Raw genomic sequence first — 15,140 nt, 5'->3', positions numbered from 1 at the left:
TCTCACTATTTTTATGGCAAGATCGTTACAGATTCTCCCAAACCTGTTACACCTTACCCTAACGAAGCTAGCACTAAATTGTTGCAGGAGAAGACTGGGTGACTACCTCATTATATTCCCAAGTCTAAAGGTCCACATACAGATGTGGATCTTACTCTGGAATTAGGGCTTATGTTCATGGTGGGAGGAGGAAAGCTTCTGCCAGAGGAGCTAGCCATGTAGTCCATTCCCTGATCTGCAGTGTCCATGGAGATACCTTTCTCTTCTGCAGTCCCCCAGTGCTCTGCCAAAAAGCCAGAGAAAGCATCTCTATGCTAAAAAGGTGATAAAATAGCGTCTGCTGTTTGTTTCCAGCCTCCTTGCATCCATTTATCCATAACGTTTTGTATTCTCACTTGGGCAGGTTATTCGGAGGACGGTGGTGCCCTGCGAGGAGAGGTTATCCCAGAGCACGAGTTTGCAACTGGACCAGTGTGTCTTGATGACGAGAATGAGTTTCCTCCTGTGAGCATTCGGGACCCCTAAACCTGCAATTCAGCCCTCATGCTAAGAAGAAAGTATTAACCTCTTGCAGAAGAGATACTGTTGCCCCCACCTTGTCCCAGCTCACTGTGAAGCCTAAAATAACTAATGAAGTTGTAGGGACAGTGCCAGGAAAAGTACCCCCCCACTGGTATGGCAGCTAGGGATGGGGCAAAGATGATCAAACCTAATAATTAGAGATGGATCTGAACAAACTAGTTGAATGAAGTGCAGATGCAGAGTGACGTTCAGATCCAGATCTGACCTTTGTGCCTTGCACAGATTTCTAGAATTATCAGGAGTAGCTTTAATTGGAACAGGACCATCATTTAGTAATAAAAACTTAATACTCCCTGTTGCATTTACAGTCAGTTGTATTTATGCAATGCAACTGGGACATACCTGAACCTCACCAGTCTCTTCATTTCCAAGCTAACTTTCAAAGATGAAAGGCAGAACAGAGTTTTAAGCTGCTTTATGATTTTTATATGACACTTTCTCAGTTACCGTTGGAAGAAGACACTGGCTTTTTAAAATCTAACTTAAGCCTGGCAGTGTCTCTCCAGCTCCTTTTCCTATTACACACTCGTTTATGATGTTAAGTATCTCACCCCTAAATGGACAGATGTTGGTACCGTGCTACGATCTGGTTGTAATCAGCTGTGTCTTCATAATAGTAACGCATTAATACAGCAGAATATTGTCATGGATTTGTAGACTTGGCAGACTCCTGAAGCCCTTACTCCATTTGTACATAACCTGCTGTTGGAGTTTTGCCTGAAAAGGAGGAAGTAAAAACTTCCTCGGGATCCCAGGATTTGTTCCATATGCTGAGGCTGACCTCTGCGAGGCACCTTCCTAGTAACTGATGCAAAGTGTTATTTGGATAAAAGATGACTAGCTCGTGACTCCCTTTGAAACAATACTGCCTAACCCCAACTCAAGTTGCATAAACCTTAGACCAGTTCTCTTTTGTTCCCTGTAACATAACCTGCTGCAAACTGAGAACAAGAGTTTTCTAGTTGTCCTACTCCATGACCCAAGAAGGATATTTAAAATGCCCCCCTCAGGTCAAAGGCGTGTGGCCATGGAGAAGCTGGTGGCCCAGGCCCCTGGGGAAGGAGCAGCAGGGCCAGACAGAAATCCTTGGCTTCCTTCTGGTGAACCTGCTCTTGAACGTGTGGTTTGGGGACAAGCAAATGCCAGCGAGCAGGAATGCCGCTGCTCCCGAACGAGCCTTCCTGCTGGGACTCTGCCGTGACAAAGCAGCCCCAAACCCCTGCTGTCCAACAGCAGGAGCTTTATTAAACGGACTTTGATCTGTCACAACCCTGTGCTGTCATTAACCTGACAGAGCAACTCGCATGTGTAACGTTAGGGAGGAGGTGGTGTGGGAGGGAAGGCGCTTTCCAAAACTACTCCCTGATACCGTGGCGCAGCAGTCGGGGCTCCCAGATAACGCGGGGCTCCGGGTTTGCCCCTCCGTTGCTGCCAGTAATGTGTTTTGCATCTGGTCTGCCAGCTAGTGCGGCGCTGGCTCCCGCTGCGTTGGTGCCTACGGAGGGTTGGTCGGGATGTTTTGATGCTCTGAATTTCACCGAAGTTCAGTGTTTTCTCAGCACTGAGATGTTCGGTCTCGATGACGCGTTCAAGGGGGGTTTCAGGCATCGGTCACTTCTGTGCGGAGAAAGAGGGAGAAAAAAACCTGACCTTATCCAACAAAAATGTTTTGACAGCATTCTGCTTTGCGGAAACATGGGAAGGGTTTTGTTTGTTTTCCAGTGTGCAACAAAAAGACATTTAAAAACCTCAAAACTTGTGACAAAATGGAATATTCACCCACAGCCCACGCCAGTGTGGCTTTGAACTTAGACTTTTTGGAGAAACAGCAGTGCTCAGACCCAGCAGTTCCTCTCCATTTTGAAACATCTCGCCTCCCCTTGACCTCAAGCAAGACTTCAGAAGCTCAGCTGTTAAAAGCGAGGAAAAGCAGCAGCAGTCTCCCATAAAATCTGTTGCTGATTGTCGAAAACTGCCTCTTCATTAAACGGAAGGAGGGACAGAGCAGAGAAGGGATGAGAAGCCCAAGGAGGGCTCGTAAAAAGTGGCCTCAAGAGCGATGTGGATGTTGCTACTGATTGTGCCGGGACTGCTGAAGGATCCTGTGGCAAGAGGTTGAACAAGCTCGGTTATGTCTCTTGCTGGTGTTGATGGGGTGGATTGAATGAAGGTGCTCGAGACGTGCTGGGAGGAGGCTGTGTCACCCCTGCTCTGCGTGTCAGAAGGCGCTGCGGGATGGGCAGAGCAAACCCAGCTCGGGCTGCAGATGGTCGTGGCAACGATGGCTGTTTTCTGGTTACCTGCCCAAGCAGCTGCCACCTCTCCGTGGATTTATCAGTGTCGGGGAGGTTTCCAGCGGTGTCGGGCGCTGTTGGTGGGTGCTTTGGGCCAGGTACCGCTCGCCCAGCTCCACTTTCTGGAGCTGCCGTAGTGTCTCTCCCCACCAAGGCGCGGTCAGAACAGGTTTTGGGGAGCATTGGGAGGTTTGACAGAAGAAATCCTACAGGACTCAGCAAGCAAGATGGCCTGGGTGGACCCAAGGATGCACACCGGCGGATCTCTCTTAAAACTTCCGAGATTCAGTAGGAAAGGTGATTCCTTCCAGCAGGTTGCTCAATGCTTTTCCAGGCCTACGTGATCCATCCTGCGTTTGGCTGCACGCTGAAGCTTGTCAGCCTCGGGACCAGAGCTGATGGGAAGGTTTTCTCAGGAGAGCCGTTTCAGTCAGTCAGGCCAGATCGTGTACAGCGGTCAGCTCTTCAAAGACAGCTTCCCCTCACTGACACACAGTCTTAAAAAACACCTCTCTCACGTCGATTCTTGGCTACCTCCAAAACTGTTTGGGCAACCTGCCTGTGCTACCAAAGGATGCTGCTGCCCGTGGCCCGTGGCCCGTGGCCCCTGCCCGTTGGGTGCACAGGGCAGGTGGCAGCTCCTCACTGCAGCTCCAGCTCCTGCCTGCACCCTGCAAGGACAGGCAGGAGCAGGAGCTCCAGCAGCCCGTGCCCCACAGCCACCCTGCACAGCATGACGTCCCCACCCTGGCAGTGCTGGGGGGGAGAAATGCCCCCCCCAGATCAGTGCCCCAGCGTGGGGTCCGCACACACCCCCGCTGCCCCAAACCACGGATCTTCATACAAGCAGCAGGGCTGCAGACGCATCTTTGGCTCCGTGGGACCAGTGTTCGCCCAAGTTCCTCCTCGCTGTTTGCTGGATGGTGTTTCACTCGTTCCGTTGCGCAGATATGCGACACTAATGATTTTAACTGATTTTTGTTTGTTTAACAGCTGGCTGTTAGCGGAGGGAAGGCCATAGACTGTGCAGTGAAGCTCTACTAGTAATCGTGTTTCACGGGGGATGAGCAAGTTTGGCAGAACCTGACTGACCTCTTCCCGACAGCAGCTCCTGCCCGGGTAGCTCAGACAGGCATTTTGGGCAGCTGGGGCTTGCAGGATTAAGCCCAGCTTATCAGTACATTAGCTGAGGTCCCTTGGGAAACGTGCAATCCAGTGCCAGTGCTTGTGCCTCAAAACTGGGCAAGTGATGGTCCCATGGAGAGACATCCCAGGAGGAGGAGCTGGCACAGACCTGGCACAGGGCTGCGGGGATCGCGTCCGTGCTGCTGGGAGACACAGGTCACGTCTGGCAAGGCTGGAACTGATCGAGGGGAGGAAGATCTGTGCCTTGGCTCGTGGTTAGTGTCCGCAGAGGCACCCGCCGTGGGTGCTGCGGCAGCCCCACGGCTCTGCCCAAGCCTCATCCAGAAGTGGGTGCACGTCTTACCCCAGGGCCTCCAGCCTCGTCCTGCGGCACGAGCAGCTGATGGGAAGCGGTTCAGGGTCCTCGCTGCTGCCTGTTCTTCGTGCGCCTGCTTTACTCTGTCACTCGGAGGTTTTGCTGATGCTTAGGCTAGGCTTCCCCTCCCCTAATCCAGTCTAACATGTCGGTGTTTAACTCAGGGCTCCACCTGGAGACCCTGGAGGGATGCGGTGATGCACCGCACACACCTTTCCCCCCCCACCACGCCAGGAGCTGAGCTTTTTGGGAGGACTTAGCGAGGCAAACGAACTTCACCCCCAGTAACTGAGCTCCTGCAAGCTCAGCCCAGTGCCAGCTAGAGGCAAGACACACTCATCACCCAGCCAGATGGTTCCTGTTCCCAGGACTGTAAATTTGGGGAGGGGGAGAGTAAATAAATAAACCGCTCACAAATTGCCTTTGAATGGAAAGTAAAACACTGCAGGACATCCCTCCCCCTTCTCCTCCCATGTGCGTAAAACCAACTTGAAACACACCCTGTTGCTGGGAAAAGTAAGGCCGTTCTGTTTTGATTTTGGTAGATAATCTTGTGCCGTGGAGGTCAGCCGGGCGAAGCGAAGAGGTCATGATGAGAAGCAAACATCCGCGCTTGGGACAGCTGCTGGGAAGCGCTTTGGAAAAGCCAGGAATTTTGAAGAACACGTTTGTGAATCCCCAGGACGAGGAAAAAAAAATATATCCAAGGTGGGCCACTGCTTTTTCCTACAGTATGTTTAAGTGAAGACCTGGCCCCGTTACCCCTTGTTTTAATTCGTGTCTGTGTGGGGTGTCAATGTACTGTATGCACATCGCTATATTTAACAAACCATATGTTAGAACCACAGTGTAAATGCTAATTTAATCAGATTTGTACGTAACCAGAATTTTATATACCCGTTTGTCCCTTTTCTAATTTATGCTGTTTTATGTGTATAAATGTACTTACAGGAAGAGATATTAAACTTATGTCTTTGTACAGTATATACATACTATTTTACCCAGGCAAAGTATTTTTGCAGTGATATTAGAGGAGATGCTGTTTGCTGTGTTTAAAGACAGAATAAAGTCGCTCTCTGTCCCTGGCAGCTGTGCTCCTGCTGTTCTGTGTGGGGCCCTAAAGATGTCAGTCTTGATTAAGGTTTACGAGTGGGAGCATGGGGTTGGGGGGCTGGTGCTGCTTCCACCCGACCCACCTGGCCAAACTCACCCAAACCCCCTTACAGCTGGTCCAAAGAAAGGTCTGGGTGCGTCATCAGAGCCCAGAATGGTTTCAGAAAACCCTCGCTCAGCTGCTGAGAAATCCCGGTGGTTTCTAAGTTTCAGTTGCACCTTCGATTCTGCCGCTGCAGCTCCCCAGGCCTTCACATCTGCCCAGAAATGCCCCCTCGGAGCTGTTTCACCCACCTGCGCCCCGGCACTGTGTTGGGATGGGCAGGAGCAGCTGCTCTGCCTGGACCCCTGATCTGCTGGGAGACCTCGGGGCAGGGACCTCTCCCGACCTCCCTATAAAACCCTGCACTTAGTTCGTCCAGAGGCTGCGGGCCCCGTCCTCCCCTGCCCTGTGCTCCCACCGGCCGCTCCTGTAAGGTCTGTTTTAGGGGAAAGCCCAGCAAATTTCCCAGAGGAACTCTCTCCCAACGCCAGCTCTCACAGAAGGTACTTTTAATCCAAGACCTGGCTCTTTCTCAGCTAAAGGGCCCCACAAAAACCGTGTCTCCTTCCCTGTGCCCAGAGCCACCAGGTCCTGCATGCCCTGCTCTGCGGGGGCAATGGTCCTGCCCTGCAGCAAGGGGCCCGCAGCCTCCATCCCTCTCCTCCGCGGCCAGCCTCCAGCCTGGAGCCAGCACGCACAGCAGCCCCCTACACACAAACCACACTCGGGGAAGGAGCAGTCTGAGCAATTAATTGCTTAAAGACAAAGCCGCGTCGCTGTTCTTTCCTGGCCCAGCCCCGGGCGCTGGGCAGCGGCAGGCCATGCGCCGCGCGTCGCAGCAGGGCGTCGCGGCCGGGTCTTTGGAGTAATCTGCAACCGAGACGTTGTCTGTCGCGATGTCCTCCAGAGCCTGGGCGTAGGCCCTGCGGATGGCAGGCAGCACTGCCTGGTACTCTCTGGATGCCACAGCCAAAGGCTCCTGCTCCTGGGTATCGCCGTCCAGATTGAAAATGAGGGGTGGCTGGTGATGCTCAGCTGGCCCAACGCTCCCATCGCAAGCCATTGCCCCTCCTAGGGAGGAAACGAGAGGAAAACACTGGAGTTTCAGGCTGCCCAGGGATCACCCCTGCATTCCTCACCCATCTGTGATGACCATGTCCCAGCTTTGGGAGCGCGGGGCCTGCTGCCAGCCCCAGAGCGCTGCTGCGGCCAACAGCCCCAGGGTGCAGAGCCATCGTGCAGACACAGCGGGGCACACGCTTACTCCTCGCTGGGTTTGCTCTTGCTTGAATTAACCTGAGTTGTTTTTTACCTGTATCTGCAGGGAACCAAGAGTTCCAGAAGTTTTTTCCCAGACTTTATGATCTCTAAAGGGGACACAGTACCTGTGGTGTAAAACGCCTTGTACTGAGCCAACCGTAGCGTCTCGATCTCGCCGTCCTTCCCTGCTGCCCCACTGTTGGGGTGGAGCAGAACCTGAAGGAAGAACAGAAAAGTGCCTGTCAGCACACTGCAGAGAAAACCTGCTGCATGAGACCCGCTCCCTCCCCAGCCGAGACCACGTCCCACCCCTGCCCATCTTTAGAGACCTGGACTCTGAGCAACCAACTGAGGTTTGCTTGCTGAAGGGCGGGGTGACAGCAAAAGGGCACCGGGAAACACAGAATCACAGAACCACAGACTGGTTAAGGGTTGGAAGGTGCCTCTGGAGATCATCCAGTCCCACCCCCTGCCCAAGCAGGGTCACCCAGAGCACATTGCATGGGGTCGTGTCCAGGTGGGTTTGAATATCCCCAGAGAAGGAGACTCCCCACCCTCCCTGGGCAGCCTGTGCCAGGGCTCTGGCACCCTCAAAGTCAAGATGTTTTTCCTCATATTCACATGGAACTTCCCATGTTTCAGTTTGTGCCCGTTGCCCCTTGTCCTGTCACTGGGCACCACTGAGAAGAGTCTGGCCCCATCCCCTTGACACCCACCCCTGAGGTATTTGTGAGCGTTGATAAGATCCCCCTCAGTCTGCTCTTCTCCAGCTGAACAGCCCCAGCTCCCTCAGCCTCTCGCAGCAGAGATGCTCCAGCCCTCTTACCATCTCCGTACCCTCCACTGGACTCTCCCCAGTAGTTCCTTGTCTGTCTTGAACTGGGGGGCCCAGCACTGGACACACCAGCACCTCTCTTGTGCCCTCCTCGCCCTGCCTGCAGCACCCCCCGAATTTACCTCCCCAGACCAATTCTACTGCAAGAAAGTGATCAGGAAGCTGCGGGGGCTTTCAGCAGAGCAGAGCAGAATATTTCGGAGCCGGGTCGGTCTCAGGTGCTCGGTGTCACCCACCGCTGCCCCGTGCCGACGAGACGCCCGTCCCCCTCGGTGCTCACAGCTCGGCGGGTGGCAGGGACACCCGAGGGAGCCCAGGCGCTGCCCGGGGCCAGCAGCGAGGCACAAGCCGAGGGTGAGCTCATGCGAGGCAGAGGCCGCGCGGGTCGGTGAGGTGCTGGAACATCATTCCTGGTCCATCTCCGCTGACTCACCCCACTGTGCGGGCGCTCCCTGCCCTGACAACGGCCGTCGCGGCACAGGAACGGGGGTGAGGAGGAAGGGAAGGAGGGAAGGGTGGGTCGGATCTCTCCCTTTCGGTATTTTGGATACTCGATCCGCACAGGACGACTGCTTTGGCACACGGGAGCGAGAAGACAAGTGAGCTGGAGGGTTCAGCGGGCTCGTCTGTCAGATAATATCTGCCGCAGAGCCAATGGCTTCACTGAGGGATGAGTCACCCGAGGTTTCCTCCCTGGGAATCGAGTTTAAAAGTGATTCAAGAAATTTCCACTGTGCTAAAAATTAGAAACATCTGCTGAAGTTGTAGGCAGCTGCGGTGCCAAGTTTAGTAACAGCGTTCGCAGCTGATCGGCGCGGTGATGCCTTAGCAGGTGCCCCGGCACGCGGCACCCCTGGGCACCCCGAGATGTCCACCCTGAGATGTCCACCCTGAGATGTCCACCCCGAGGTGTCCACCCCGAGATGTCCGCCCCGATGTCCGCCCTGCGCTGCCCGGGCTGGATGCGGCCGCCGTGGCACCTCATCCAAGAACTGGCAGGATTCAGGGTGGGGGGTGATTTCCAAATGCTCTCCATTTCCTTTATTGCCCTCCATTGCAAGGCAAATTAAAAAAAAATCACTTTCTGGAATTTGGTTTAAAAATCATGTTTCAGGGAAAAAAATTAAGGGTGTAAAGTGGAAGAGGCGGCGCCGTGTAAGGCCGCTGCAAGGGGGAAACCCTGCTCCAGAGTCCCCTTGTGCTGACGCTCCTTGGTCAGTGAAACAGCTCCAAAGTAGAAATCCACAAATACTGAAGGGCCCGTGAAGCCGAGGTGCCAGGAACTGAACCAATTTGTCTGCTTTCAGCCCCAAAGCTTCGCCTACACCCTGTCACCCGTTGGCGTTCCCTTGGGCAGCACAGCCAGGGTAAAGGCACTCAGACCTCCCTCAACCTGCCTCATAAAACCCCACGCTAAGAAAATCTGTTATAATTTACTGCACAATTAAGGAGTTTGTCTTGATTGAGCCCTTTCAAGAAACACTCCCAGGTCTGCCAGCCGTCTATTGATCTTCAACTTTGTTATTTTAATTTAAAAAAAAAAAGAAAAGGGAGGAAAAAAAGCCTTTTCTCCCCAGAAAACCCATTGTCTGAGCTCGGTTCTCTGGTCTGTTTGCACAAGCGAGCAGGCGCGGGGAGCGGGCGCGCACCCCCTCTGCCATCAAGCTAATGGGAAGAGGTTATTTGTCTGACACTTGTACCCTTGATACACGCTGTAGGATGTGTTTGTTTTCACTGTAAACAGCCTTCGCTCACGGCAGGACCTTGGCGTCGCCCCAGCCCCGGCACAGGTTGTGCCGGACACCGAGCAAGGCCGCTCCGGGGACCCCGGTTCGGGGAGCAGCTGTGTCGCGGCGTGCGGAAAAAGGAACCGCTGTCGGGAGGGTTTGTGTCGAGGAAAACCCCGCGACATCAAAGGCGGGGCTGCTACCGGCCGCTCGCAAGCGGGAGGTGAAAGGCAGGGAGCCGAGAGCGGAGGGAGCGGGGACACGCGCGTGCGCCCGGGGGGCCGGAGCGGGCGGGCACTGTGCGTCCCCCCCAGGGTCACCCCATCCCGTGGCAGCGCGGGCAGCTGGATCGGATCCCCCGGGGACCCCCACGCTGCTGGGACGGGCAGGAACAACCCGGTGGTGCTCCTGGCTCCCAGCCCCGCAGGGGTTAATTCAGCCCTGACTGCAGCACAAACCCCCCCAGAAAAGCCCTGGGCCAGGGGGATGCTGGGCAAGCCAGGGGGATGCTGGGCAAGCCGGGGGAGCTGGCAGGGCATCGCAGCTCAGGACTTTATTTCCTGGTTAGAAACACGCAGGAATGGCTGGCAGGGGCTTGTGCCCCTCCACCACGCCCTGACACCCAGCAAACCATAAATCCCAGCAAACCGTAAATCCCAGCAAACCGTAAATCCCAGCAAACCATTGCTCCCAGCAAACCATCACTCCCAGCAAACCATCACTCCCAGCCAACCATCACTCCCAGCAAACCATCACTCCCAGCAAACCATCGCTCCCAACAAACCATCGCTCCCAGCAAACCATCGCTCCCAGCCAAAAATCATTCCCAGTAAACCATCACTCCCAGTAAACCATTGCTCCCAGCAAACCCCCGGTCCCCCCCTCCCAGCCCCATGCGCGCAGGAGAGGAGGGTTAATCTCGAGGAGCGCAGGGAGCACGCTGACCGCATCCCATCCGCTTCCCCGCTTTATCTCCGGGTTCAGACGAGGGTTCCATAAATACGAAGCAAATACCAAACCCCTGATGGACGCTGAAAGCCAAGCCAAGATCCCTGCTGGGAGCTGGCTCGTGGTGCTCACAGGAGGGTGGGCTTTCAAAGCACAATCAGGCTTTATCTGTGGGGCTGCTATTAAAGCCACTTTTTTCTTTTGGTTCTGCAAAAATCTTGTGCAACTCTGAGAAAAGTACATAGCCATGCTGCTGGTTCTAACTGTGTTTGTAGGTTTAAAGGAGCTGTCAGCAGCTCCTTTGGTATGGCCAGAGAGCTGTAGGGCACGGGGCGGGCTGCCCCGCTGGAACAGCAGCACGGGGCACGTCCCCCCCGAGGAGCTGGGACACGGAGGGCTTCGGTGTGTCTCCAGCTGGCAAGATAAACCAAGCAGATACAACCAGGTCCGAGCCCTGGGGAGCTTTTCTTTCCCACGCTGATGCACCTTCGGCGATTGGAGACGCGCCGTGCTGGGCACCGCGGGGCTGCCGGGTGGGCAGGCAAGCCCAGGCACCCCGGGGAGGGTGTCCCCAGGAGGGCGTCCCTGGGAGGGTGTCCCTGGGAGGGTTTCCCTTGGAGGGTGTCCCCGGGAGGGTGTCCCTTGGAGGGTGTCCCCAGGAGGGTGTCCCTTGGAGGGTGTCCCTTGGAGGGTGACCCTTGGAGGGTGTCCCTTGGAGGGTGACCCTGGGAGGGTGTCCCCAGGCACAGCGGGCACAGCCCTGCTGGCACACGGGAAGGCACGCCGAGCTGCACGCACAGGAATTTTCACCTATAATCCCAGATTTATGAACAAAGTGTAAAACAATTCTTCATTAATCCCAAAGCCCTTTTACCCCGGTGCCCCCAGCCCAGCCTTGGCACAGCACCCAGCCACCTCCGGCCGTCCTCCTCCTCCGGGCCGGGGGGACGATGCTCCCACAGGCCCGCACGTCGCCAGCTCTGAGCCTTTCCGCCCCCCACTCACCTGTTTTAGCTCAGAGGCGGTGGGACCTGCTGTCAGGAGGGGGATGTCACCGGGGGCCGTGGCTCTGCCTTACCTTGTGCCCCACATCCGACCACCCGAAGAGAACTGGGGACACGTCCAAGCCGTCAAAGCGCCTGTTCAGTGGAAGCGCCGCCCCAGCCAGGGCCACCAGCGTAGGGAAGATGTCCAGCGTGCTGGGGAAAGAGGGGGCTTTCTTCAGAGCAAGGAGTGAAGATCCCCGGAGGGTCCCCCCAACCCCCCCTGCACCCCGCAACCCCACGCCCAGGGGCACTCGCTGCACTGATGGCAGGGGAGTGCCTTGGGGAGGGGGGGCCCGGCCGCTTCCCAGCACCCATCCCAACAGCTGAGCTCTGCAGAAAAGGTTAAAACCAGCTTCAAGCAGAGGCAAGCCCTCGCCTCGCACACCTCCCACCCCGGCGCCGGCCGCTCGCCAGGCGCTGGGGGCTCGGCCAGGACCCGCCGCGCCCCGCAAACCCCGCGCCCGCAGAGCAGGGGCTTGGCGGGGAGCGGAGCAGCCCCCACCGCCCCCGGCCCCCCGCCCGGGCAAGGCAGCAGGTCACCCTCCGGAGAAAGTGCTGGCACAGGGGTTTTTTACGCCAATGACAGCAGATCCCGTCGCCCCAGGAAAATGTGGTCTCGCTTTTGCATGGCGCAGCACGAGCCGGCGCGGCCAGAATGGAAAATGAGAGCGGTGCTGTTTTGTGCACTCCCACCAAACCGCCCGTCAGCATTTCCACCGTCAACCTCCCGGGTTTTTCAGGGGCCTCAGCCACAAAAGAGCGCTCGGGGCTCGTCCTTGGTCACTTCCCGGCGTGGAGGGATGCGGGGAAGGAGCGGGTGACCGCCGGCTCCGTGGGGATGCGCAGAGGGGGAGGCTCTGCTTCCCCACCTGCTGCCTGTGGCCCCAGGGCCAGAGCTTGGCCGTGGCAATTCCCCTCCCGACGGGTGCAGGGAACCACAGGTGGAGCAAAGTCCTTGCTGGGGTGGGACAGGGATCACCCGGCCCTGCCGCCAGCCCCTGGCACAGCCTGGCCATGGGATTCCCCCTCCACCGGCCGCGTTGCCCAGTGGGGTCCAGGCTCGGCTCCAGCGGGATGGGGACAGCCCAGTCGCAGCCCCCACATCTGCCCCTCGCCCCCACGTCCCGCTCCTGCAAGGCACAAATGTCCGTGTCCCCACCCCATCACCACCGAGCGCATCCCTCCCTCTCGCAGATGCAGTCGCGGGGTGACCCCACACCTCCAAAAGGAGCCACCCCACACCAGGGGTGTCCCACAGCCCCGGGGGACAGTGGGACGTCAGTGGGGCCAAGTGACACATCACAGCGCTGCCCTCCCCAGGGACGTGGCACAGGAGCTGGCAGAGCCATCGGTGCCGGGTGGCCAACAGGGACCCAGCCAGCATCCCTCTGGCTGCAAAACCCTCGTGTCGGCAGCTCGGGGGGTCGGTTGGGGCAAGGAACTTGCTGGAGGAGGTGAAAGCAACAGGTACCCCAACTTGAGGGCACCCAGGGTGCTGCCGCGGTCCTGCCACCGCGGTCCTGCCACCACGGTCCTGCCACCGCACTGCTCCTGCCCGGCGCACGCCGGTGGCTGCCTGAGTGGAGAGAGAAAAGAGCCCCGGGCTGAAGGGCCCCCGGTTCTCCCATTCAACGAGTTTTAATTTAGCTGCTAAGAGACGGAGAGAACAAATAAGCACAAACACTGCTGCGAGCAGCCCCGGTGCCGGGAGGTGCCGGCAGCTCTGGCTCCCCGCTGCACCCCAGGCACGGCACATCCCCGCAGCACCTCGCCGGGGTCAGCTCGGGTCCATCCGAGACAGCAGCCCGGGGCAGGCCCTGGTCAGCACTCCCAGTCCCGCTCAGCACCCTCAGGATCCGGCCCCCGGCACAGGGCGGGTGGGACCACTGGAAACCATCGCCGAGGCGGGAGGACAACGTGACTGAGGGCAGCGGTGGTCGAACAACCCCTTGGCCATGGGCAGATCCATGGAACAAGGCATGAAAAAATAGGATTTTGGTCACAGCTGGCATCGAAGCAAAGGCCCCGCCAGCAGGCACAGCTCGGAAGCCGAGCAGGGGAAGCCACGCTGTCAAGCCCAGCCCTGGCCAAGGGCGATTTGATAAATAAAGTCACTCCAGCGTCCTGCTGCCATCCCATACGCCGAGGGAGAAGGGCCCAGCAGTGCGTGGGGACGCGCAGCTCCCTGCCTGCTGCCCGGGGCACCGCACCGGCGAGGAACATCCCGGGCACAAGCGGGCAGAGTGCTGCCCTGCCCGGCCCAGCCGGTGCTCCCCACGCCACGGCCACCCTGCCCAGCCCCACGCCGCCGGCAGAAACTGCTGGTGCAATTTACTTCTCCACCACCCCACTGACCTATTTCTTCCGTGCCCTACTTTGGGTTGGGGCAGGGAAGGGCAGAAGCGCAGCGAGTGCCTCCTCCGACAATTAACTATAATTAAGAACAGCCGACGAGGCAGTTTTCAGCAGCAACGGGCGTGCAGGTGCGGGTCTGCGGCGATGCATCAGCATTTCTGTGCTGGCTCTGGCTTCGCCAGCCCCGGGGCACGCTCACCCCCGCTCACCCCTCCGCTCCCTGTGAAGCCAAGGGACGCCGGGGCGAGGCCAGGCGCGGGCTCCTCTCCAGAGCCTGATGGCAAAGGCTGTCAGCATTTTCATAACCTCAGGGGCAGGAGGAGGCTCGTGCAGGTGGCTCACACTTGCCCTCGCCCAGCCCCTGCCCTTCCCAGGGGACCCCACCACACAGAGGTCCCCCCTCACGTGCAGACGTCTCCCAGCCACATCTGCACACAGATTTCATTCCCTCTCCAGCTTCTCGGGCCTCCCCATCAGCTGGGGGACAAGCCTTCAACCACCCTATTTCATGAGGGTAGCAAGATGCCAACCCGGTGCATGCTCGTCCTTCACGGGATGTCCCCAAGGGTGACGCTGGGTGTCCAGAAAAGCTGCCTGCCCCAGTGCTCCAACACTCGAACCTTACGAAACCTCCTCAGGGTTTGTGGCCTTTGAATTTCCATGTCTGAGGTGGGCTTCCCTGCAGGCATTCGGGACAACCAGACCCTGGGCAGCTGGGCCAGCACCTTCACTGCCCAGGCGGTGTTACCGGAGGAGCTGCGTGGTGGGACAGGACCCAGCCGTGGGGACGTCGGGCAGGAGGTGCAGAACCACGCCGGCTGCTCGTGAGACCAAGGGCGCTTTGCAGGACAGTCCATGGATCAGACCAGCCCCGTAAAGAAAAAAACCCAACCCAAGAAGGAAACTCCCTGGGAGCTGCAGAGCCGCTTCCCAAGAGCCCGGTGCACAGCACAGCCGGCCTTCTGGATCTCCAGCTGCCCAACCTGCTGGACTGGACCTGGGAAACGCAGGAGATAAGGTCTTTGAGGAGATAAAGGGGATGCCTGTGCTGCAGCACGCCCAGGGCGGGGAGAGGGCTGGTGGGACAGGGGGATGGGGATGGCACCGATCCTGCACCGCGCTGCCCCGGCCGCCGGAGCGGGCACGGGCTGGCAGCTCTGCACCACGGCCCAGTGGTCGGTCCATCAGCCAGCCGGGGAGGGGAAGGGTTTGGAGGTGAAACCCAAGGGGTGCTGCATGCACCCCATCCCCTCCGCCAGACGTCAGTGCCCCAGCTCCCACCTCGAACCTTCCCCCGCTTGCAAAACTCCAGCTTCCAGAGCTGCCCTCAGGAGTGAGTGGCTCCAGCTTATCTCACGGTCCTTAGAAACACCCAACACCTCCCCAGGGTCCACCAGTCAGGACCCGCTTCCAGCAGCTGGGACATTCTTTCCCAA

At 57.8% G+C, this 15,140-nt stretch overlaps 2 protein-coding genes across 4 annotated transcripts in view; one reads left to right on the top strand and one right to left on the bottom strand.

The window, feature by feature from the left end:
• WIPI1 (WD repeat domain, phosphoinositide interacting 1) overlaps nt 1-5,465 on the top strand; it is a 21,077-nt gene extending 15,612 nt beyond the window's left edge. Inside the window, exons 12-13 of the mRNA XM_068413377.1 lie at nt 404-504; nt 4,923-5,465. Coding sequence (XP_068269478.1) covers nt 404-504; nt 4,923-4,970 — 149 coding nt within the window. The 3' untranslated portion in view covers nt 4,971-5,465. The remainder of the gene's footprint in view (nt 1-403; nt 505-4,922) is intronic.
• ARSG (arylsulfatase G) overlaps nt 5,214-15,140 on the bottom strand; it is a 27,021-nt gene continuing 17,094 nt past the window's right edge. For all 3 annotated transcript variants that reach the window (XM_068413372.1, XM_068413374.1, XM_068413373.1), the window contains 3 exons: nt 11,382-11,502; nt 6,919-7,009; nt 5,214-6,604 (listed from right to left, as the gene is read on the bottom strand). In XM_068413372.1, coding sequence (XP_068269473.1) covers nt 6,282-6,604; nt 6,919-7,009; nt 11,382-11,502 — 535 coding nt within the window. In that variant the 3' untranslated portion in view covers nt 5,214-6,281. The remainder of the gene's footprint in view (nt 6,605-6,918; nt 7,010-11,381; nt 11,503-15,140) is intronic.

Source organism: Nyctibius grandis, chromosome 15 (assembly GCF_013368605.1).
Source record: "Nyctibius grandis isolate bNycGra1 chromosome 15, bNycGra1.pri, whole genome shotgun sequence".
In the NCBI taxonomy this organism is placed as follows: Eukaryota; Metazoa; Chordata; class Aves; order Nyctibiiformes; family Nyctibiidae; genus Nyctibius; species Nyctibius grandis.
This window is presented reverse-complemented; position numbering and strand designations above follow the sequence as displayed.